Genomic DNA, 23,067 nt, shown 5'->3' with positions numbered 1-23,067 from the left:
CTACATGAATTTTAGAATCTGCGTGTCAGTTTCCTAAAATGTCTGCTGGTCTTAACGTTTTCATTTTCATTCAGTTCTAAATACTTTGTAATTCTTCTTTTCATTACCTCTTTGATCCAAGGGTTATTTAGATCCGTGTGATTTAGTTTCCAAATGTTGAGAGTTTTCCAGAGATCCTTCTGTGCTCTTGCTTCTCATGATTTGTTAGGTGCATCCAGAGGGGCCCTGGGGCTAGGGCTGATTATTTCCTGCCTTGGAGGCAAGACCTTGCTGACTACCCCGTTCATTCTATTATAAGGAGAAGTTTTTCCAGCCTGGCCCATGAGAATAGATAGAATTTCCGGGACTGAGTGAGCACCAGTCACAGGTTCCAACAGTCTTTTCAGATGGTTTCTCCCTGGTCTCAGGTGGTTTCTCCCAGATGGGCGCTCTTCATTCCTCTGCTGAATACCCGAGGGGCTCCTCCTCAGATCTGCAGGGTCCTTTTTCTCTCTGTCCCACTCTCTCCTCTCTGCGATTCTGATCTGTGATCTCTGCCCACTTTGGTCTCACCAGACTGTCAGCTTCATCACCTCCTGTCAGGGAGTCTGGCTGACTCAGCTTCTGTTCCTTCTCCCCGCGTCAGGGCCTGGAAATTCTCTCCAGGCAGTGAGCTGGGGCGTTCCTTAGGCTAACCTCCTGTATTTACAGGATCAATGTCCTTCACTCCCTGAAGTCCTTTGTCATGAGAATCATTGGTTAATGTATTTTGTCAGCGTTGTTTTTGCTCGCTCCTCTCAGGAAGGTAAATCAGTCGCTGTTCACTCTGTCTTGGTTAGAAACACAAGGCAGCTGGAGATTGTTCACCGGGTTGGTCCTGCTGCTCTGCTTCCTCCTTCCTGCTCATCCTTCATTTCTCAGGGTGACATCTCTTCTGCAGGGAAATCTTTCCTGGACCCAGTCTCTGTCAAGTTCTGTTCTGTGATCATAGAACTCTCTTTTCTTAGAGTATCCTTTTGAGATCACAATTATTTTATTTGTCTTTCTCTTCTACTAGACTTCAAGCTAAACAAGAGCCAGGGGAGTCTGTTTTATCTGCAGAGCTTAGAATAAAGTCTTCCACATTATAGACACTGAGTACTTGTTCAGTGTGTGGATGCGTGAACGTGAAAGGCACAGTCCTTTATACTCAAAAATTACTCACATAATTTTTTTTTTGTTTCTATCTTTGTTTTCTTCATCATGCAGATTCTGTTAGCTTGTTGAAATTTCAAGATACAATTCTTTCGCATGAAAGATTAGTAGATTTTCAAAGAAGCCACTGTGAACTACTTAGAAGAGAATTTTTCAGAATGAAAAGTAAGGTTCGTGGGCTACAGAAAGAGCTGTCAGAAACCAAAGAAGTGACATCACAGTTAGAGCATCAGAAAGTGGAGTGGGAACGAGAGCTCGGCAGCTTGAGGTACTGTACATCTCGCTTTTAAAGAAATATGTGAACTATTGTTTCCTATAATACTGCAGGGCTGTAGACATGTTATAAGGACTAACTTATCCTCTAGGATTTTACAGGGGAGAAAGTGTTACTAGTATTGTGGAGTGTGAAATTCTTGGAAATAATATAGCAGGTTCTTAACAGTGAATGCTTCTAATAACTTAAGGCATATTTTTCCAATCAACATTTTCATGACCATGCAGGAGTCCACCATAATGGAAACCCCATTAAATATTTACCAAATTGACTTTCAGTTGTTTTTCACTTTTCTGTATTCTATTTAATGCTGCAAGGAACACCTTTTCTATAAATTCATTTCTACCTTTCTAATTAGTTTGAATACATTTTCTTTAATAATGTCGTATTAGTTGGTTAAAGTATGAGAACTTAAAAAAGGTCTGTGATCTGTATTTCTAAAGTATTTTTAGGAAAGTTTATATTACTTTACATTCCCACCCACAGATGTATAAAGTAGCCATTTTTCTCAAGAGAAAATGAAAACAATTTTATGCAGTTTTATTCTTAACCCTCTGTCGGAAAACAGTGACCGTTATTAAGTGCTTTTCATTGCATTCCCCTCACATTTACTATTTTAAACATTGTGAAGAGGGAACGAAAGTTATTGCAGCAGTGAATAATCTCATGATTTTCTAAGAAGAGCTTTAAATTTTTCAGATTCACCTTAAAGCAAGAAGAAGAGAATAGAAGAAATGCCGAGATGTTACATGAAAAAATGAGGGAGCATTTAAGAAGAAAAGAAGATGAATATAGTAAAGAAGCTAAAGTGAAACAGCAACTAGAATTCACTTTCCGAGCAGTAGAGATGAAACTGAAGACTGAGAGAAATGATCTGAATCAGGTAGAGTAACCTTTGGTGAAGATTTCAAATTTCTAACACGATTTCATCAATAGTATTTATAATATCCCCTTTTTAATAAAACACCATTTTATTTAGTGTCATTTTGTTTAGTGTTATAGGAAATTTTAGGTTAATTGTTAAAAACAAAAGAAAAGAAATTCAAAATTCCCAAGGTAATAAGGCCAGAAATAAGAATTGTATGATCCTGACATGCTGGGTGCACTTTTTTGAGCAGAGGGAGGAAGAGGTCACATCAGTAGCTCACTCAATAGATCCTGAGAAAACCACAGGGTTGAGAATGGTGTAGAAACTGGTGTTAAGCTCTCAGCCCACCTCAGGCAACCGATCCTTCAGCCTTGACGGACCACTGGTGAGTGAATAGGTCTAGAAGAGAAGGGGCGCTGGGAGGGACCATCGTGCCTAATTTTACATCAGGTTGCCTCTGGCCTTCAATGTGGCAGGTGGCTGAGGGTCGTGGGCCCCCTCCCTCTGTGCCCGTCAGCCCTCCAGGCCACCTGCCCCATGAACAGCTCAAAGCTGGCTCCAGCTTTCCCAGCTGCATTCTCCCTCACAGCAGAGCCCTCAAGGACAGTTAACTGGCGTCCTCGAGAGGTGCAGGAATTTTTTTTCCAGCAGTTGGTAGAAACCAGACACTCATGAAGTTGGTTGTCCTTCATTCTGAAGAGTTTCGAGTGGCATCTCAGAGCAGAGGAATTTGCTCCCACACCAGATGTCCCTCTCAACCATGGACCGGGTCCCATCCCTGAGGTCCTAGCAGCAGATCTCCCACAACGAAAAGCCCTCGGGAAGAGCTCGGGAAAGTAGTATTTGTAATTCAAATCCGTTTGTCTAGAGCAGTCAGGTAGTGACATATGATGGCCTCATCCCGGGAGAGGCCTTTAGTATTTTCCATAGGAATCGATCTCAGATCTTTTGTGACTATCTCAGAGGAGCCAGGACCCTGATTGCGGTTTAGGCAAGGAAGACTGTGTGTGGTCCACCATCAACTGCGCTACCCGACCAAGGCCCTCTGCTTTGGAGTGAATGTGTCGGTCACTCCATGCACGTCGTCACCTTCAGTGTCTGAATCAGAGTCCATTCTTGGCTCCACTGTCATTTCTTTAACCAGTACCCTATCAATGACCTTTTCACATCACTTACTGTTTTTCATTTTGTAAAAACTGCGACATCAGTTATAAAAACACTTTGAACACTTTGAAAAGTTGTTTCTTTAGAACAACTTTGCCTCCCCCCCAACACCAAGAGTTGGGGGAATAAACTCTTCTACTAACAATAGATATTCTGGGTTTTGGTAATGATTTCACTTCCTCGATTGATCACTAGGTTAGTTTATCACTTCCCTTGATGGTAAGGAGGAAACTATAGGCAGTTCAGAGGCCACATTTTAGATGTCATTCTTCTGCTTGTGAGAAAATGAGCACTCTGCTCTGTGAGTGTCCTGATTCAGTACAGAGAACTTTTGAAAAGAGTGGTAGATATGCCATAATATATATTTAGTGATAGTTATTAAGTGTTTTTCATTGTATTTTCCCCATCTTACTATTTTAAACATTATAGAGAGATCATGAAAGTTATTGCAGCAGCAAATAATCTCATAGTTTTCTAAGAGCTTTCTAAATTTTACCTTATTTAACCATTAGTGTATGTACCATGAATGAAATAGGAATCTTATTTTGTACTGATATGTTTGTATTAGAGACATGTGGTTTGATGTAAGAAGACTAGTAGGGTCCAAAGACCTGGCGAAAAGGCTGCAGCTTACTCATATTTTTATAACTTTTTCCTTTCCAGAATCACTATAGCTAATGAGTTAATTAATGTTTGTAGAAGTGCTTAATACAGTTGTCAATAGGTGTAATTCTTGTAATTGCCTATTAAAATGTTAGAAGGTAGCATATTCTCAAGGAAAAACTTTTTGTAGAAAATTAGTCTATACAGAGTTAAGGCTCTTACTGTGAAGTAGATGTATAGGCGGTATCAGATGCAGTGTTTATAAACCTAGCAAGTGGTGGTGTTTATTGAATTATAGTTGATTAACAATATTCTGTTAGTTTCAGGTATACAGCACAGTGATTCAGATATATATATATATATATATATGTATATGTGTGCATGTATATTATATAAATAGGGCTTCCCTGCTGGCTCAGACTGTAAAGAATCTGCCTGCAATGCAGGAGACCTGGGTTCCATCTTTGGGTTGGGAAGATCCCTTGGAGAAGGTGGAGAAGGCAATGGCACTCCACTCCAGTACTCTTGCCTGGAAAATCCCATGAGCGGAGGAGCCTGGTAGGCTGCAGACCGTGGGGTTGCTAAGAGTCAGACACGACTGAGCGACTTCCCTTTCACTTTTCACTTTCATGCATTGGAGAAGGAAATGGCAACCCACTCCAGTGTTCTTGCCTGGAGAATCCCAGGGACGGGGGAGCCTGGTGGGCTGCCGTCTATGGGGTCGCACAGAGTCAGGCACGACTGAAGTGACTTAGCAGCAGCAGCAGCAGCAGCCTGGAGAAGGAAACGGCTACCCACCGCAGTATTCTCGTCTGGGAAATTCCATGGACAGAGGAGCCTGGCAGGCTATAGTCTATGGGGTCGCAAAGGGTCGGACATGACTGAGTGACTAACACACACACGCACTCACGCACACGCTCACACGTACACACATTCCGTTTCAGCCTCTTCTTGCAGAATAGCAAGTGTAGCTCCTTATGTTGCACAGTGGCTCTCTGTTGGCTATTTTACATCTGCTAGCGTGTGTATGTTAATCCCAACATCCTAATGTATCCCTCCCCTATCCCGCTTTCCCCTGTGGTCACCACAAGTTTGTTTTCTGTGTCTATGAGTCTCTTTCTGTTGTGTGAATAAGTTCATTTTAGATTCTACATATAAGCAGTATGATATAATACTTGTCTTTGTCTGACTTATATCACTTAGGGTGATAACATCTAGGTCCATCCCTGTTGCTGCAAATAACATTATTTCATTCTTTTTTATGGCTTACTAGTTTTCCATGATATAAATATTCCACATCAGATGCAATTTTTAAGTGTAATCAGATCTATGAATCGTTTATTTTAAGCCTTCTGGGTTTGTTGTAGTTCAGAGAGAAGCCTTTCCAGTTCTGAGCTTTTTGAAAAGTCTGTTGGGATTTCTTTTTGACTTTCGTGGATTCATTGTCCTCCATTAAATTTTTGAACCTTTGGGAATTTAAGCTTGTATAAAGTCTGAGGATTGAATTGAACCTTATTTTTCCCTGTTGGAGACACACTTGGTGCAGTCTTTTCATTGTATAAACATCCAAGTTAGTCTTTCATTTCAGAGGAAATCATGAAATGTCACTTTATTGAGTACTAGCTAAAAGTCTCCTTTGTTTCACTTAGGTTTCTGTTAGTTTTGAAAAAGCAAAAGACCTGTTGCACAAAAACCACATGCTGCAGGATGAACTTGCCAAGCTGAGACTGGAAAGAGACGCCCTGAAAAGTCAGCACCAGGAAAAGGAAGAGAACTATTTTGAGGACATTGAAGTTCTCACAGTAAAGAATGATGATCTTCAAAAGGCAGTAAAACTGAGTGAGGAAACGTTAACAAAGACTATATCCCACTATACAGGCCAGCTTAGTGCTCTGACAGCTGAGAATACAACGCTAAACTCTGAGCTGGAGAATGAAAAAGAAAGCAAACGAAGACTGGAAACGGAAGTGGAATCCTGCTGTTCTAGACTGGCTGCTGCCTCACACGGTCATGATCAAGGTCAGACATCAAGAAGAGACCCGGAACTTGCCTTCCAGAGAGCGAGAGACGAGTGGTTACGCTTGCAGGACAAAATGAAGTCCGACGTGGCTAATCTAAGAGAGAACAGCGAGATGCTTTCCCAGCAGCTATCTGCAGTGGAAAGTAAATCCAATAAGCTGAAAATCAAGCTGCAGCACACGAGCGATGCTCTTAGAGAAAAGACTTTGATGTTAGAACATGTCCAGAGAGACCTAAGCCAAGTAGAGTGTCAAACGCAGGAAATTGCACACAAGTATCAGAACGAACAAGGCAAAGTGAATACATACCTTGGAAAGCAGGAGTCCTTAGAGGAGAGATTATCTCAGCTCCAGAGTGAAAACATGTTGCTCCGACAGCAACTGGACGATGCACGAAACAGAGTTGACAGTAAAGAGAAGACGGTCATTAGCATCCAAGACCAGTTTCAGCAGATCGTGAGAAAACTTCAGGCTGAACGTGAGGAACAAGGTCTGATGCTGGAGGAACGAAACAAGGAGTTGGTCAAGGAATGTAATCATTTAAAAGAGAGAATGTATCAGTACGAAAATGAGAAAGCAGAAGGAGAAGTGAGTATCCAGAAGGAGAAGTATCTCAGACTTCCTGAAAGAAAGTTCAAAGTGATTCTTGATTCTGGCTAAATGTTGAATCTAGTTGAATATAAAAAATACACAGGCTGTGAATCTATGGTCTCTAAACCAGCCTAAAAGTATACCTTGTATCCAGCAAATAAAAATTAGACCAAAGAAATCCTATACTTTGAGTAGGGACATCATGTTGTTTATGAAATGTTAAGAGATTTAGTTCTAAATTGTTAGCATAGACAGGTACTAGTAATTTACTCTTTATTAAGGTAATAATTTTAATCTTTATGTTACCACATTTCAGTATCATGGTGAAACAGATAAATGAAATGCTCAAACCTGAAATGAATATTTCGAAATGAAGCTTCAGTTACCTGGATTATCTTGATAGTCAATTCCAGGTTTCCCAGAGCCTGTATTTTATATATCGTACTTTGGCTTCAGTAGCTTGTTATAGCTTTTTGTTATATTTGTTGGTACAATTTTATTTTTATTCATGTCAATTTGAGTTAATATGGGAAACATTTTAGCCTTTTTTTTTTCTTTTTTTTACATTTTAGCCTTGAATCATTGATTCTTAAAGCCTCTCAACTCTTCAAATGCATCTACTTATCATTAAATCATAATTTGGGACTCAGGTGGTGAGCTTTAGCAAAACTATTCTTGATTTAATCTTCCCTCTGCTATTTATGATTTACTTTTGGAGAAGGAAATGGCAACCCACTCCAGTATTCTTGCCTGGAGAATCCCATGGATGGAGGAGCCTGGTGGGCTACAGTCCACGAGGTTGCAAAGAGTTGGACACGACTGAGCGACTTCGCTCACCACTTTAACATTTTTACAAGCAATTTGCTCATAATTCTCATTTTAAGTATCAATTACTATCATTTGGATACAAGCTTGTCCTCTAAAAATGAAAGATGGCAGGATTTGTGAGCAGCAGGAATGGAGTGAGTCAGGGAGAGGCTTGTAGGGGCTGCGGTCTGGAGGCAGGTGGAGGCCAGGTTATCGAGGCTCCTCGAAGGCCATGGGAGCAACCTCACTTTTTAAGTTGCATTTTTCTTTTATATTGGAATATGGTTGATTTACAATTTTGTGTTAGTTTCAGATGTACAGGAAATTGCTTCAGTTATACACATATCCATTCTTTTTCAGTTCCTTTTCCCAGGTAGGTGACTACAGAGTACTGAATAGAGTTCCTTGTGCTCTCTAGTAGGTCCTTATGGTTAGCCAAGGGCAAAGGTGGGGAGGAGGGATAAATTAGGAGTTTGCGATTAACATAGACATACTACTAGATGTAAAAGAGATAAGCAACAAGGGAATGGCCCCATTTTTCTGCTGAGGTAGGAATCTATTGGAAAGATCTGAGCACTGGTTGGAATATGTGAAGATCTCTGAGTTAATCAAAGCTTCTAATAAAAAAGGAAAGGAAAATGTTTCCACAGTGTGGAATTTTCCACCACTTGTGCCACCTACACACTCATTTCTTTCTGGACATGAGATGGTGAAGCTCTGCAGATTTATTAGGAGGGGCAGGGCGTGGAGAGTTCTGCCGAATCCTTTGAGTAACTTAATATCAGGAAGGCTGGAGGGTGGCCCCTTCTGTGTCTGTAACCAGATTCAGTGAGGAGGAAAAAGAAGGTCAGTTGCTGTATATGGCGATAGTTTTCAAAGTCCATATGTTGGAGTTATCTGTTATTAACATAACATAATAGTAAAGTGATTTGATAAACTCAGTGACAGAGCATCTTATTAGGCAGCTGTGAGACAACTTCAGCAAGAACTGGCTGACACTGTAAGAAAGCAGGCTATGTCGGAGGCTTCACTGAGGGTCACATCATGTTGTTGTGCCAAGTTAGAAGCTGAGGCACAGGATTTGAAGAACAGTTGTAAACTACTACAACTCCGTCGACTCACAAGTCAGGTATGTATGAAACTGAACGTGTTAACAGTTAATATGTAGGATAAAGTGTTTTAGGACACTCATTTTCACAGTCAGCTTTCTTCTGTATTTTTGTTACAAGTAACTTACTACAATTTTCTTATCTTTATAGTGCACTCGTTTCCTTAAACTCTGACTTTCATCCTGCCATTTGCATTCTATTATTTTTTCTTATATTATTTACTCTTAGGAAAGTTGAGAATTGTGCCTCATTATACACACAAGTTGAGAGCCTTTTTTTTCTTTGAAACAATCCTTTTTTAAGTGATAACTGTATTACCATGATGAGGCAAGCCAGATTAAAACCAGAAATAATATTAGTTTACTGGAATGTTCAGAATATTATCATTTCTCATCTTTCCTTTTGTTAATGGCTGTAGAGTTCTGTGTGTATTTATTTCATGGATTTCAGAATAACTTGTGCAGAAAGGGTATTATACAAACCAGTTGAAGTTTAGGCATTGCCTTCTTTCCTTTTCATTTTAAGTATATTGTAAAAGCATGGAGGTACTCAGATGGTGTAGAATACGTACATCCAAACTAGAGAATTAAGAAGATTACCTGGATCCTGCCATTGGATTTTTTAAAAAAGCTATTGAGATATAATTGACGTATCATAGAATTCACCCACTCAACATGTGTAGTTCAGTATCTCTTAGTCTAGAGAGGTATAACCAGTGACTACAGTAAATTTTAGAGCATTTCCATCACCCCCTAAAAGAAACCCTGCATCCCTTAGCCACCACCCGTGGGCTCCCATCTCCCTCCGCCCCAGGCAACCCCCAGTCTAATATCTGTCTCTGTAGACATGCCTGTCCTCGGTATTTTATATAAATGGAATCATGCAGTATGCTCTTTTGGGATTAGCTTTTCTCATTTGACGTCATGTTTTCACGGTTCATCCATGTGATAACAAGTATCAGTTCTTATCAGTTCTTCCGTTTCTGTTGGTTGTCAACAGTAAGCTAAGCCATTTATCCATCATCACTAGATGGAGCTCTGGGTTGTTTCCGCTTTGGGACTAATAATAATGCTGTTGTAAACACTGATTTCCATTATTCTGTGTGCACATGTTTTTATTTCCCTGTGGTTGGATCTTATCCTCAGATTTCTCATTTTCTTGGCCCTTGCTCAGACTGTCCTTTCTGTCTTTACAGTTTCTTTTCCTCTTGGGTAGTCCTTCATTATTTCAGACCTGGCACCCAGTCTCTCCTCCTTCATGGAGCTTTCGTGACTGTCCAGCTCTTTGAGCCTTTTCACATCAGCGCTTGTTACCTAGTCTCTGAGGAACAGTTTAGCCCCTAATTTTACACTGTTGACATTTCTTCCATGAGGGGGAATCTTGGCTAAGTATACATTGGTGTAACGGAATATTTATTGATGTGCACAGCACTTGTCTTGCATAAATGGACAGTAACAAAGGATTACAAGAATGAGGCATTTTTTGTTGTTGCTGTTCAGAAAAATGTGTGGGTCATCTCTGTAAACTGTTAAGAAATGGGATTTCTTTAACTTTGCAAATAATTCTGTTTGGAATGCAATTCAAATTAGCAAAAAGTCTTTGTACTTCAGAGAAAGGCTTATGGGATTAGAATCCATATTTACAAGATTTATTAATCAGAGTCTTCTTCTGGGAGGGATTTATTAACTTAGCCCTAGATACTCAATACAGTATCCCTCAAACTTCTTTAAAATCCTGGGACATTAAGATGGGGGGAGGAGTAAGAGACATTCTACTAAGAGGTGACTTGTAATCATTTTATGAGGAAAGATAGAAAAATATTGCAGAACAATAAAAGAGTGTAAAATCAAGTGCAATTGCTGTGTGACAGAGATGACAGTGAACAATATATGTTGCGACTCTGGGTGGTGTGAACATCTTTGCTGATTCTCTGAGTAATCCCTGGTCCTACATTCTACAATACAGATACCATCGTATTTATTTCATCCTGGGTTTGAGTTAGGCTGTGCTCTGTCCACTTCTTCATTAGCAGACAATATCATTTTATTCTTGAAGACTGATGATTTTCCCCGCAGAGCTGGAACCTGCATCTTCAAAATGTCTGCACCTGGATGCAAAAAAATCAAGTTTTTCAACAGGAGTTGAAAAACTCCTGTCTATGAAACTAATGCAAAAGAAATGTAAGAAACTAGAGAAGAAAAAGAAGTTGGAGCAGGAAGTAGTGACCCTCGGAAGTCATGTAGAAATGGATATGGCAGAACACAGTCAAGTAGAGCAGTATAAACGGGAGACTGAAGAAACGGCGAGACAGGGTCTTGTAGAGAAATTAAAGGAAGGCAACCTATTTGTGCAGGTTAATTTGTCCATCTGTCATGTGCTTGAATTCACTTTCACTGCACATTACATTTTGGATGTATATAGCTTAGGTGTTTCCTCTACCTCCCATAGAGCAGTTAGTTTTGTAGATTTCTGGAAGGAAGCAGGGACACTTGTTTTCCCTTTAAATATTTCAGTCTCCATCACAGTTATCACTAAATTGACCTTTCAGAATGATTCTCACTAGAGAATCCTTTTACTTATAAGACCAGTTGGTAAAAAAACAAGACTATTAGGAAGAAAAGAAAATATTGTGGTTTAGAACTAGTACCATCCTCTTGAATTATTCTTTAAGCTGTCTTGTTCAATTTTTAAAATTTTAAGTTGATCCTCTTATTCTTTGAATTATCAGATTATATAAGTACTACTCTAACAGTGATTCCACTTTAATTTTATAATTCAGATTTAATTCACTTCACAAACTTCCGCATTTTTTTTTCACCTTTGAAATCGCTCTCTGAATCTCTGACTCAAAGCTAAAGGGAACAAGTAAAATTTTCCAAGTTAATGATTATTTTAAAAATGTTATCTTTTTCAATTTGCCTTAGACTCAAGCTGGATCTCAACAGATGGAACTCAGAATTAAACACATGGAGTCTGAACTCTCCAAAATGAAAACTTTGCAAGAAGATTCTAATAAAGCAGAGTTGGAAAAATATAAGCAACTCTACCTAGTAGAATGTGAAGTTAGAAAGTCATTGGAAGATAAACTAGACAAGTAAGTCAAAACACAGAATCACAGAAACTAAATTTAGTTCATTAATTTGACTCTAAAGAATAATTTTTATAGAGTGGGGTACATGAGATTAGCAGGAAGTGAAAGCTTAACTAGATGGTCACTGGTGAGGTCACCTTAAGGCGAACTATTAGTACTATATCAAGTTTTTCCACACTATGTAAAGGCATACTTATGAAATAGGGGAAATTAACACATGGGTTAAAGGCAGGAGAAATCACAGAGTGGCTGAAAGTAATACAGTGACCTGACTGAGGGGTGTGGAGGATGGAACGGGCAGATCCCCCCTGCAGTGCCTAGTCCGGGTTTCCCCACCATCTGAAAGCAGAGCACTCCTAGGAAGCCTTCCATAAGCCAAGGCAGCAGGGACCCGAGGACACATTCTGCTGGTCGATACATAAATGAATATGCACAAGGGAAGCACAGGTGCTCCCAGTCAGGGTTCAGGGCTGTGGCGACTTGGTGCTGAGATGTAGGGGTGGCTTCCGGGGAAGGAGCTCAGTGGGGCCAGTCTCCCTGCTTGCGGAGCGCGATGCCTCTCGCTGTAAAACATACACTGAACACTGTTTAGAGTTTTGGCTTTTTAAATGAGACCAGAAATTGTCTTCAGATTTTTTTTTTTTGAATCATCAAAAACAGGTACTGACATAGGCCCTTCGTAGAAGTGAAGTAACAAAGTGAACTTTGGAAAAGCAGGGGATGCTTGTAATTCTTTCTGGGGCTGTTTTAGCTCTTTTCAGCCTCACCCTTTGACTTTCTCGTCCTCCCTTGAGATTGTGGCTCTAGATGATACCTCAGAGCCAAAAGCTTAATTTCTCTGAAGTCATGAGTGAAACGTGTATACAAGCGTGGTGAAAGCAAATGCTTGAAAGTGGCTTTGTGGGATGGGATGTTTCTTCATCCCTGAACTGTTTCCTGGAGGCAAGTGTGTCCCAGAGGCAGCAGGTGACACTGTGAGGCCACCTCCCTTTCTCTCTGATGCCCTTTCTCTCCTCTCCCAACTGTGGCTTGTTACTTGAGGAGCCCCAGACACGTGTGTGCTTCTTTAGAGCAAGGTGACAGCTGTCATTGTTTACAGGAGGTCTGCTCTGTGCTTTCAGTTTTGTGGGACATTCCATTTACTATATGGCAACTTAACAAATGCAGATAATTTAGGGAAACGAATGAAATTGGTGTTTTCCATCTTCCCCAGGACTCATAAGAGGCTGGCAGTGATCAGCACCAAACTTGAGGTGGAGAAGCAGCAGAACAGATCTTTATTCAACACTGTTAGCACGAGGCCAGTCCCGAAGCCCCCTTGTGTTGGAAATTTCAGTAATCCTTTAGTGCTCAACACAAATCTCACTCCAAGAGTAGGGTTTTCTACCTCAATTTCATGCCCTTCGAATAACAACATGGAGACTTACTTGACCGAGGTTAGTTCTATTATCTTTTGTTCATTGGGTTTCAGATTTCTCATATGAATGATCCTTGTTTTTAATTTGGTGAACTTCTGAGTTGTTTATTTGACTTATGCAGAGTAAGTAAAAACTGTCATTAACTGTTCTAGTCAAGGAGACATTTCATGATTTTTTTGTCCTAGATCTCTCGTTTTTAAGAGATACTTTTTAAATTTCTTGAAAAGCTGCATTGAAATTCTACTTTAGAAATGAAATCTTATTGCCTAGTAACTGAAAGTATACTTGAAGATGTTTGACTTACTTTCTAATTGATTTCACTTTGGCAGTGGTTCATAATCATTTCCAAGCTTTGCTGCACCCACCGTGGTTTATCTACCCCTAAGCCTAAGTGAGAAGGCGATGGCACCCCACTCCAGTACTCTTGCCTGGAAAATCCCATGGATGGAGGAGCCTGGTGGGCTGCAGTCCATGGGGTCGCTAAGAGTCGGGCACGACTGAGCAACTTCACTTTCACTTTTCACTTTCATGCATTGGAGAAGGAAATGGCAACCCACTCCAGTGTTCTTGCCTGGAGAATGCCAGGGACAGGGGAGCCTGGTGGGCTGCCATCTATGGGGTTGCACAGAATTGGACACGGCTGAGCGACTTAGCAGTAGCAGCAGCAGCAGACGATAGAGAGAGATCTGTTGCATGTTTTAAATTTTGTTCTAAATAACCCAAAATATGGATAATTCATTGTTGACTGATTTTAGTTAACCGGGTTTTATCTGGAGTAAATGAACATCCTTTTAAGGATGAATCTCTTCAGTTTTGGCCTGCTTGATTCAAATAAAGATTTTTTCCTTCAAGTTCCCTGTCCTGTTTTTAAAAAATATTTATCCTTTCTAAATTAACTATATCAACTGCTACAAATAGGAGTTTGATATTGATTTATTCTTATTTATGCATTTCAAGCACATAATTTAATTAGAAAGTAATGTCATGCCACAAGCATTGTTTAATTATATAGAAGGATTTATATATTCATTTTGTCTATGTTATAGTTAAAAATCTATGTGTTTTTTCTTAATCTGAGGAAGTAGCTGGCACAGGACTCAGTAGGAATGCCATTGGCTTTGTTACTTCTTTTGTAGAATTAGGAGCTTTGATTAAATCAATGAGTCTCATAACTTATAAAAGTTTTTTCTTCAAAGAAAACAACCTTTCTTCTAAAAAAACTTCTGTGTGGAACCATGTTATATAAAATGGAGAACAGTATAGAACCGTTTAGCTAGAGTGGCCAGAGCCCTTGCAGCTGTGACTTCACGGTTCCTCAACCCTGCAGTGACCCCTGTGGGACCTTCCCCTTCTATGGGACGTAGTTCAGAAACTAACACTTATGAGAGAATCCTTCTTGCCAAACATCTTCAGAATTAAATCTTGCTGGCACATTGTTTTCTTGTATATAATTTTCTCACCTTTCTGTGTTTTCGTTAAATGGAAAAGTTTAAAGAAAATCACAGATGTGTTCTCCTTATTACCATTCGACTCAAACTACTTCCTCCATTTGAACAGGATCCTCACCTAGAAATCAAAATAAAGTCTCAGAAGTACATATTTAGGCCAGGAGCTTTTAGGGGAGAAGATAGTAATCTTGTGGGTCATTCCGAGGATTATGGGTCATTCCCTAATTCTCTGAAATCATGTGTACTTGATAGACTGATATTATTGTACTTTTTATCAGATTAATCTAAATAGCATTCCATATATATGTTCTCTGTTATCTATGAGCAGAATAAGTAAGAATTAATTTTTTTATTTATGTGATTTTTTTTTTCTACTGAGGTAATCTTCAGGTTAGGTCTAGCATATAAAAGTATTATTTAAAAGTCACATTTAATAAGTTATAAACATATAACTTGTTTGTCTTAAAGATAAATATTTGACTTCTTTCAGATGCGGCGGGAGTTGGACAGGAGTATAGCTAGAGAACTAAGAGAAGGTATGTTGCCAAAATGTGTGAATTAAATTTAGACATTGATTTCTGAAATACACTGTAAACAATAAATGGCATCTCTTTCCATCGTTTGGATAACAGATGCTATGGTAAATATTTTTTTATATACATAGCTAATGAAAAATGTGAAAGCATGAGCAATCATAGTGAAAAATATCCTTCTGCATTTACTCATCGTGTACCATAGCTTGAAAAACAGTCTCTGAAGGTCTGTGTATTTCTTTTTATTTCTAGCTGTATCCTTCTTCTACTCCCTCCATCCCTGTGGAGCTATCTTCCTACCCCCTAACACTATTCTCAGAGAACGTGGCGTTCATCAACTTCTCAAGCGTCTGGTAGTGGTTAAGGCTAGGAAACCCAGACTCAAGCAGTCACGTTTGTGTAGCTGTCACTTGGTGGGTGACTTTAAAATTTCTCTGTCACTAGATACATCACCAGTTTATGTTTTACCCTCAGGAAATGCTCCAAACACCCACATCAATTTGGGTCCTGCCAAAGTAGTTGGCCTTATCTCTTTACCGCCTTACTCTGCCGCTTAGCTCTGCATCTAACCAGCCAGACTGTGTAGGATCCCACAGATTCTCTTGCTCACCTCCCATCTTTGTACATGCTTCTCCCCTCTGTCTCTTGTACTTTTTCCTGTCCTTCAGGTAGCTACATACACATCACCTCCACCAAAAAGCTGGCAGTATTGACACAAAGCTGGCGTCCCCTGCTGAGTGTTCCTTGTGCCGTCTTTTATATCTTAGTATTTGTGACTCTGTATGGAAATTGCCTGTTTGTCTGTTTTTCCAGTTTAGGGCATATCATTTTTCAGGGTGGACTGGGTCACCTTCTACTTATAATTCCAGTGCTTGTCACAGAACCTTTGCATGAACACATGAGTATTCATCAATTCACTCAATTGCTTGAGTACATGAATGAAGAATGAGAAAACCAGGAGCTCTGACACTCAGCCCCACCTGCGACCAGAAGCAGACTGTAAAATTGTAATCTTGATTAGTATTTTGCGTTGTGTCATCTATAGATATATTTCATTTTTCAGAATACTAGGAAAGGTCTCAGGTTTTTTTGGTTTGTTTTTTTGCTAATCTTAGTGAACCCAAGTATTTCAGGTGAAGGATGTAATTCTTTCCTTTTCTTTCAGCTGATGCTCAGTTTGCATCTGATGCCTTTAGAGTGTCTTCTCGAAGATCTACAGATGGGTCAAATGTGTGTGATGACCTACTTTTGTAAACAGAAGAACAAGATATACAGATTTGGAAGGAAAAATGCATGATTTAGAAAGATAAATAGTAAAAGCTTCTCTGCTGGACCATTTCCATGACATTTCGTTGTTTCCCATTAAACATGATGAGAAAATCTTTATTAAAGGAAAATATTTGTGTATTATGTGTGTATGATGAAAATTTATATAGCATTTTAAATGATGTTTCTCTGCATCTAACTTACTTTCTAGCAGATTTAAACATCAGCACTGTTGAGTTTTCCATATTCTAAGTGACAGTGTTAGTCACTCAATTGTGTCGGACTCTGTGCAACCCCATGGACTATATAGCCCACCAGATTCCTCTGTCCATGTAATTCTCCAGGCAAGAATATTGGAGTGGGGAGCCATTCCCTTCTCCAGGAGATCTTCCAGACCCTGGGATCAAACTCGGGTCACGTGCATTGCAAGTGGATTCTTTACCATTTGTGCCACCAGGGACATCCTTTACAAACTCACACTGAGCCCTAATACCAGCTGTTTAAACAGCACCCAAAGAGCCAGACTTGTCATTAATATTTAGTGGTGTTGACTGATAGCTTTTTTGTATTTTCCAGTTTTTATCACTATGTATAGAGCTAAAGATTTAGATACTGCTGTTAGGCTTCCGTCAATGTTTTGGTGTATTACAATTGTTAATAGTGGCATAAAACTTACTATATGTAACTTTAAACACAGATTCATAGGCCTTTCCTCATGGAGAAATAAGATTTGCCTGAGTTTTTTGCCTTTTAAACGAATTAACTTTTTATAATTTTTATTTTTAATTAGAGGATAATTACTTTACAATATTGTGATGGTTTCTGCCAGACGTTGACTTGAATTGGCCACAGGTATGTGTATGGCCCCTCCTTCTTGAACCTCCCTCCCACCTCCCTCCCCATTTCATCCCTCTAGGTTGTCACAAAGTACCAACTTTGGGTTCCCTCCATCATACAGCAAATTCCAAAAGGACACATGTACCCCAGTGTTCATTGCAGCACTACTTACAATAGCTAGGACATGGAAGTAACCTAGATGTCCATCAACAGATGAATGGATAAAGAAGCTGTATATTATTCAACTATAGAAAGGAATACATTTGAGTCAGCTTTAATTGACTTTTGATTTACTTTTGGAGACAGTGTTAAAATTAGAGAAAGTTCCTCTGGATAAATAAGATTTGCTTAAGACTTTTCACCTTATCTTTACCTGTCTACCAATCTATCTATTTTTTGCTTTGCTTTTTGGAAAACGTCTTGGAAGGCTTTTTTTTTGGAAAAAGCACCAGCAAACAGACATTATCACAAAACTCCCCTAATTCCCATATATCCTCTTAAGGTAACATTTATCCTTCCTAAATGTTTTTTGTTCTCCCATAAGTGCCTCGCTCAAGTCACCTGTTATTCAGAAGATGCCTTCTCCTACTCCCTATCATTTATTAAGTAGTATATCAACTCCCAGTAATTCCATAATGCTGAAGAAGCTGACGTTGAATGTTCTTTGAAGACCTACAAGACCTTCTGGAACTAACACCGAAAAAAGATGTCCTTTTCATTGTAGGGTACTGGAATGAAAAAGTAGGAAGTCACGAGATACCTGGAGTAACAAGCAAATTTGGCCTGGGAGTCCAAAATGAAGCAGGGCAAAGGCTAACAGAGTTTTGCCAAGGGAGCACACTGGTCATAGCAAACACCCTCTTCCACCTACACAAGAAAGGACTCTACACATGGACATCACCAGATGGTCAATACTGAAATCAGATTGATTACATTCTTTGCAGCCATTCAGGTATGATCGAAATCAAATCCCTTATGATTATACAGTAGAAGTGACAAGTAGATTTAAGTGATTAGATCCGATAGAGTGCCTAAAGAACTATGGACGGAGGTTCATGACATTGTACAGGAGGCAGTGATCAAGACCATCCCCAAGAGAAAGAAATGCAAAAAGGCAAAATGGTTGTCTGAGGAGGGCTTACAAATAGCTGAGGAAAGAAGAGAAGCTAAAGGCAAAGGAAAAAAGGGAAGATATACCTTCCTCAATTCCAAGTTCCAAAGAATAGCAAGGAGAAATAGGAAAGTCTTCCTCAGTGATCAATGCAAAGAAATAGAGGAAAACAATAGAATAGGAAAGACTGGAGATCTCTCCAAGAAAGTTGGAGATAACAAGGGAATATTTCATGCAAAGATGGGAACAATAAAGGACAGAAATTGTATGGACCTAACAGAAGCAGAAGATATTAAGAAGAGGTGGCAAAAATACACAGAAGAACTGTACAAAAAAGATCTTCATGACCCAGATAACCACAAAGGTGTGATCACTCACCTAGAGCCAGACATCCTGGAATGTGAAGTCATGGCCTTAAGAAGCATCACTATGAACAAAGCTAGTGGAGGTGATGAAATTCCAGTTGAGCTATTTCAAATCCTAAAAGATGATGCTATTACAGTGCTGCACTCAATATGTCAGCAAATCTGGAAAACTCAGCAGTGGCCACAGGACTGGAAAAGATCCATTTTCATTCCAATCCCAAAGAAAAGCAATGCCAAAGCATGTTTGAGCTACTGCACAATTGCACTCATCTCATGCGCTAGCAAAGTAATGCTCAAAGTTCTCCAAGCTAGGTTTCAACAGTATGTGAACCTTGAACTTCCAGATGTTCAAGCTGGATTTAGAAAAAGCAGAGGAACAAATTGCCAAGATTCAGTGGATCATCGAAAAATCAAGAGAGTTCCAGAAAAACATCTACTTCTGCTTTATTGACTACACCAAAGCATTTGACTGTGTGGATCACAGCAAACTCTGGAAAATTCTTAAATAGATGGGAATACCAGATCACCTGACCTGCATCTAAGAAATCTGTATGCAGGTCAAGAAACAATAACTGGACATGGAACAACAGCCTGGTTCCAAATCAGGAAAGGAATACGTCAAGGCTGTTTATTGTCACCCTGCTTATTTAACTTATACGCAAAGTACATCATGCTAAATGCTGGGCTGGATGAAGCACAAGCTGGAATCAAGATTGCTGGGAAAATATCAATAATCTCAGATATGCATATGATACCAACCTTATGGCAGAAAGTGAAGAAAAACTAAAGAGCATCTTGATGAAAGTGAAAGAGGAGAGTGAAAAAGTTGGCTTAAAGCTCAACATTCAATAAACTAAGAGAGCATCTGGTCCCATCACTTCACTGCAAATAGATGGAGAAACAATGGAAACAGTAAGAGACTTTATCTTTTTGGGCTCCAAAATCTCTGCAGATGGTAACTGCAGCCACGAAATTAAAAGATGCTTGCTCCTTGGAAGAAAATATATGACCAACCTCGACAGCATATTAGAAGGCAGAGACATTACTTTGCCGACAAAGGTCCGTCTGGTCAAAGCTATGGTTTCTGCAGTGAGCATGTATGTATGTGAGAGTTGGACTGAAAAGAAAGCTGAGCACCGACGTATTGATGTTTTGAACTGTGGTGTTGGAGAAGACTCTTGAGAGTTCCTTGGACTGCAAAGAGATCTAACAAACCAATCCTAAAGGAAATCAGTCCTGAATATTCATTGGAAGGACTGATGCTGAAGCTGAAACTCCAATACTTTGGCCATCTGATTTGAAGGACTGACTAACTGGAAAAGACTCTGATGCTGGGAAAGATTGAAGGTGGAAGGAAAAGGGGATGCCAGAGATGAGATGGTTAGATGGCATCACTGACTCGATGCACATGAGTTTGAATAAGTTCTGGGAGTTGGTGATGGACAGGGAAGCCTGGCGTGCTGCAGTCCATGGGGTCTCAGTCTCACACGACTGAGCTATTGAACTGAACTGACTGATATCAACTCCCAGCTGTAGTCACCCCTTACAGTCACATTTCTTTGTGAACCTCTGCATGTTATTGTTTCGTTGTCCAATTCTTTGGACCCCATGGTCTGCAACACGCCTTGCTTCCCTGTCCTTCACCATCTCCCGGAGTTTGCTTAAACTTACCTCCATTGAATCAAACATGCCATCTAATCATCTCATCTTCTGTCACCCCCTCTCTCTGGCCCTCAGTCTTTCACAGAATCAGGGTCTTTTACAATAAGTTGATTCTTATCAAGTGGCCAGAGTATTGGAGTTTCAGCATCAGTCTTTCCAATGAATATTCAGGGTTGATTTCTTTTAAGATTGACTGGTTTGTTCTCCTTGCAGTCCAAGGGACTCTCAAGAGTCTTCTCCAGCACCACAGTTTGAAAGCATCAGTTCTTCAGCACTCAGTCTTCTTTATGGTCCAATTTGCACATGTGTACATGACTCCTGGAAAGCTTGAATATTTTAGAGATTAATCTCCTGTCAGTTGCATCATTTGCAAATATTGTTCCCCATTCTGTGGGTTTTCTTATCTCTTGTTTATGATATCCTGTGCTGTACAAAAGCTTGTGAGTTTAATGAGGTCCCATGTGCTTATTTTTGTTTTTATTTTCATTATGTTTAAAAGATGGGTCAAAAAAGATATTGCTGTAATTTGTGGGAGAGAGTGTTCTGCATATGTTCTCCTTTATAAAGTCTATCCTTACATTTTGGTCTTTAATCCATTCTGAGTTTATTTTTGTGGATGGTGTTCGGGAGTGTTCTGATATCATTCTTATACATGTAGCTGTCCAGTTTTCTCAGCACTGCTTATTAAGGAGGCTGTGTTTTCTCCATTGTATAGTCCTGCTTCCTTTGTCCTAGATTAATTGACCGCAGGTGCATGGGTTTCTCTCTGGACTTCCTATCCTGTCCTATTGATCTATGCAATATATTTTTCTTTTTGTGCCAGTGTTTTGATTACTATAGCTTAGTATACTCTGAAGTCAGGGAGCCTGATACTGTCAGCTCCTACTCTTCCTTCTCAAGATTGTTTTGGCTCTTCAGGGTGTTTTGTATTTCCATACACACTGTAAAATTTTTTGTTCCAGTTCTATGAGAAACACCATTTGTAATTTGATACAAATTGCATCGAATCTGTAGATTGCTTTGGTTAATACAGTTACTTTGACAGCAGGAAACGGTTTATTCAGAGTGGTTCTAGGTATGAGGTGGCCACCTTGAATTAAATCAGATTCAGTCCGATTCATTAGATCAGATCTGATTTTCCCAGCCTGTGGCTCTTTGTGTCCTGCAGAAGGCGCCAAATGACTGCCCAGAGCTCTGATGCACGGGCTCCTCTTTGGAAAATGTGAGATGTAGTTCTAAAAGGCCAGCATCTGAAAGCATTCAGTGGTCTGTCTGGGACCCTCGCTTTTGCTTCATTTTAGTGTGACATGGGTCAAAATGAGAAGCAGAAAGGAAAATGGTTGCCTCTCCTGGCATGTGGTAATATTGTGGAATATGAAACTGTGAGTCAAACACAGAGACAGCCCAGTCAAACAGCACCTAAACACACAGGATGTGAGTGTGTACTTGGTCTTCTGAAAAAAATTATACAGTAAAGGATGGAAGTTATGAAACATACTTCAGAAAAAAAGGTAAAGAGAAAATATTTTACAAAACACCTATAAAAAGAATAAAAAGTTGGAGATGAAAGAGAGAGGAGACCCCAAAGGAGCAAGAGACCAAGGAAGGTGGATAAAAGTACTGACATGGGAGCCCCAGGAGGCGAGAGCCTAGTCCTCTAGTTCTTGCAGTTATAATAATAGTAATTGAATTTCAGATGAATATCATAGTAGAGGACAAGAGAAAATACACCAGGTGATCCGAAACCAATGGAATTCCTTATTTCAAGGAACTCTATAGAATTTTTATATATTATATTTTACATACATCTTACAGACTGCATTATGTGTGTATATATATATGCTCCGCTGCTGCTAAGTCACTTCAGGCATGTCCGACTCTGTGCGACCCCATAGACGGCAGCCCACCAGGCTCCCCCGTCCCTGGGATTCTCCAGGCAAGAACACTGGAGTGGGTTGCCATTGCCTTCTCCAATGCATGAAGGTGAAAAGTGAAAGTGAAGTCGTTCAGTCATGTCCAACTCTTTGCTACCCCGTGGACTGCAGCCCATTAGGCTCCTCCGTCCAAGGGATTTTCCAGGCAAGAGTGCTGGAGTGGAGTGCCATGGCCTTCTCCACATACATATGTCTATATATATATATAAATGACAGTGTCAGGTGGTAAGTTTCAAATTTTCAGTGATACCAAAGAGAGTGTATCTGGAATTTAGAAGGATGTTGCGTGGATATGCACTACTGTGGTTGGGAGAGAAAGACAGCAGCTCTGGGAGGGGCTGGGGCTTGGCCTGGGCCCTGACTGATGGGAAGTGAACAGGATACTTGAGACGAATGAACAGAATTCGCTTCCTATGACAGTTGTTAAGCAAGGACGTCATGAACATCCATAAATCTACACTAAAGATAGAGTGGCAAAGCATGGCCAGAGATTGAAAGAATAATCTTGCTAACTACCTTCAGAGGAGCTGTAATGGATGAGAAGCCAGAAGTTCCTGATTCAGCAACATCATCTCAGTGCTTTTTCAGTGTTCCGGTGCCAGTAGTCCCATTTTTTAAAGAAAAGTTTAATAAGTTGATAAATGATAGGAAAGCTTGACATGACATTTATTATATATATAATATATATATATCATATTGTATATATATCCTGCTTGATGCTTTAAAAAATTAAAATTATGATCATAAGATACATGAAGGGTGTAGACAATTAGCATCTTAAGACCAGTATCAGGA

General features: G+C 39.8%; 1 protein-coding gene across 1 annotated transcript in view; it reads left to right on the top strand.

The window, feature by feature from the left end:
• LOC138091634 (ankyrin repeat domain-containing protein 26-like) overlaps positions 1–16,368 on the top strand; it is a 55,885-nt gene extending 39,517 nt beyond the window's left edge. Inside the window, exons 17-24 of the mRNA XM_068987551.1 lie at positions 1,228–1,441; positions 2,147–2,330; positions 5,732–6,692; positions 8,464–8,627; positions 11,532–11,701; positions 12,912–13,134; positions 15,055–15,100; positions 16,263–16,368. Of these exons, the coding sequence (XP_068843652.1) occupies positions 1,228–1,441; positions 2,147–2,330; positions 5,732–6,692; positions 8,464–8,627; positions 11,532–11,701; positions 12,912–13,134; positions 15,055–15,100; positions 16,263–16,351 (2,051 nt within the window). The 3' untranslated portion in view covers positions 16,352–16,368. The remainder of the gene's footprint in view (positions 1–1,227; positions 1,442–2,146; positions 2,331–5,731; positions 6,693–8,463; positions 8,628–11,531; positions 11,702–12,911; positions 13,135–15,054; positions 15,101–16,262) is intronic.
• The last annotated feature ends 6,699 nt before the right edge of the window (positions 16,369–23,067 follow it).

The sequence above is a fragment of the Capricornis sumatraensis genome, chromosome 15, assembly GCF_032405125.1.
Source record: "Capricornis sumatraensis isolate serow.1 chromosome 15, serow.2, whole genome shotgun sequence".
NCBI lineage: Eukaryota > Metazoa > Chordata > Mammalia > Artiodactyla > Bovidae > Capricornis > Capricornis sumatraensis.
The sequence above is the reverse complement of the archived record's forward strand: the minus strand, read 5'-3'. Positions and strand labels throughout refer to the sequence as shown.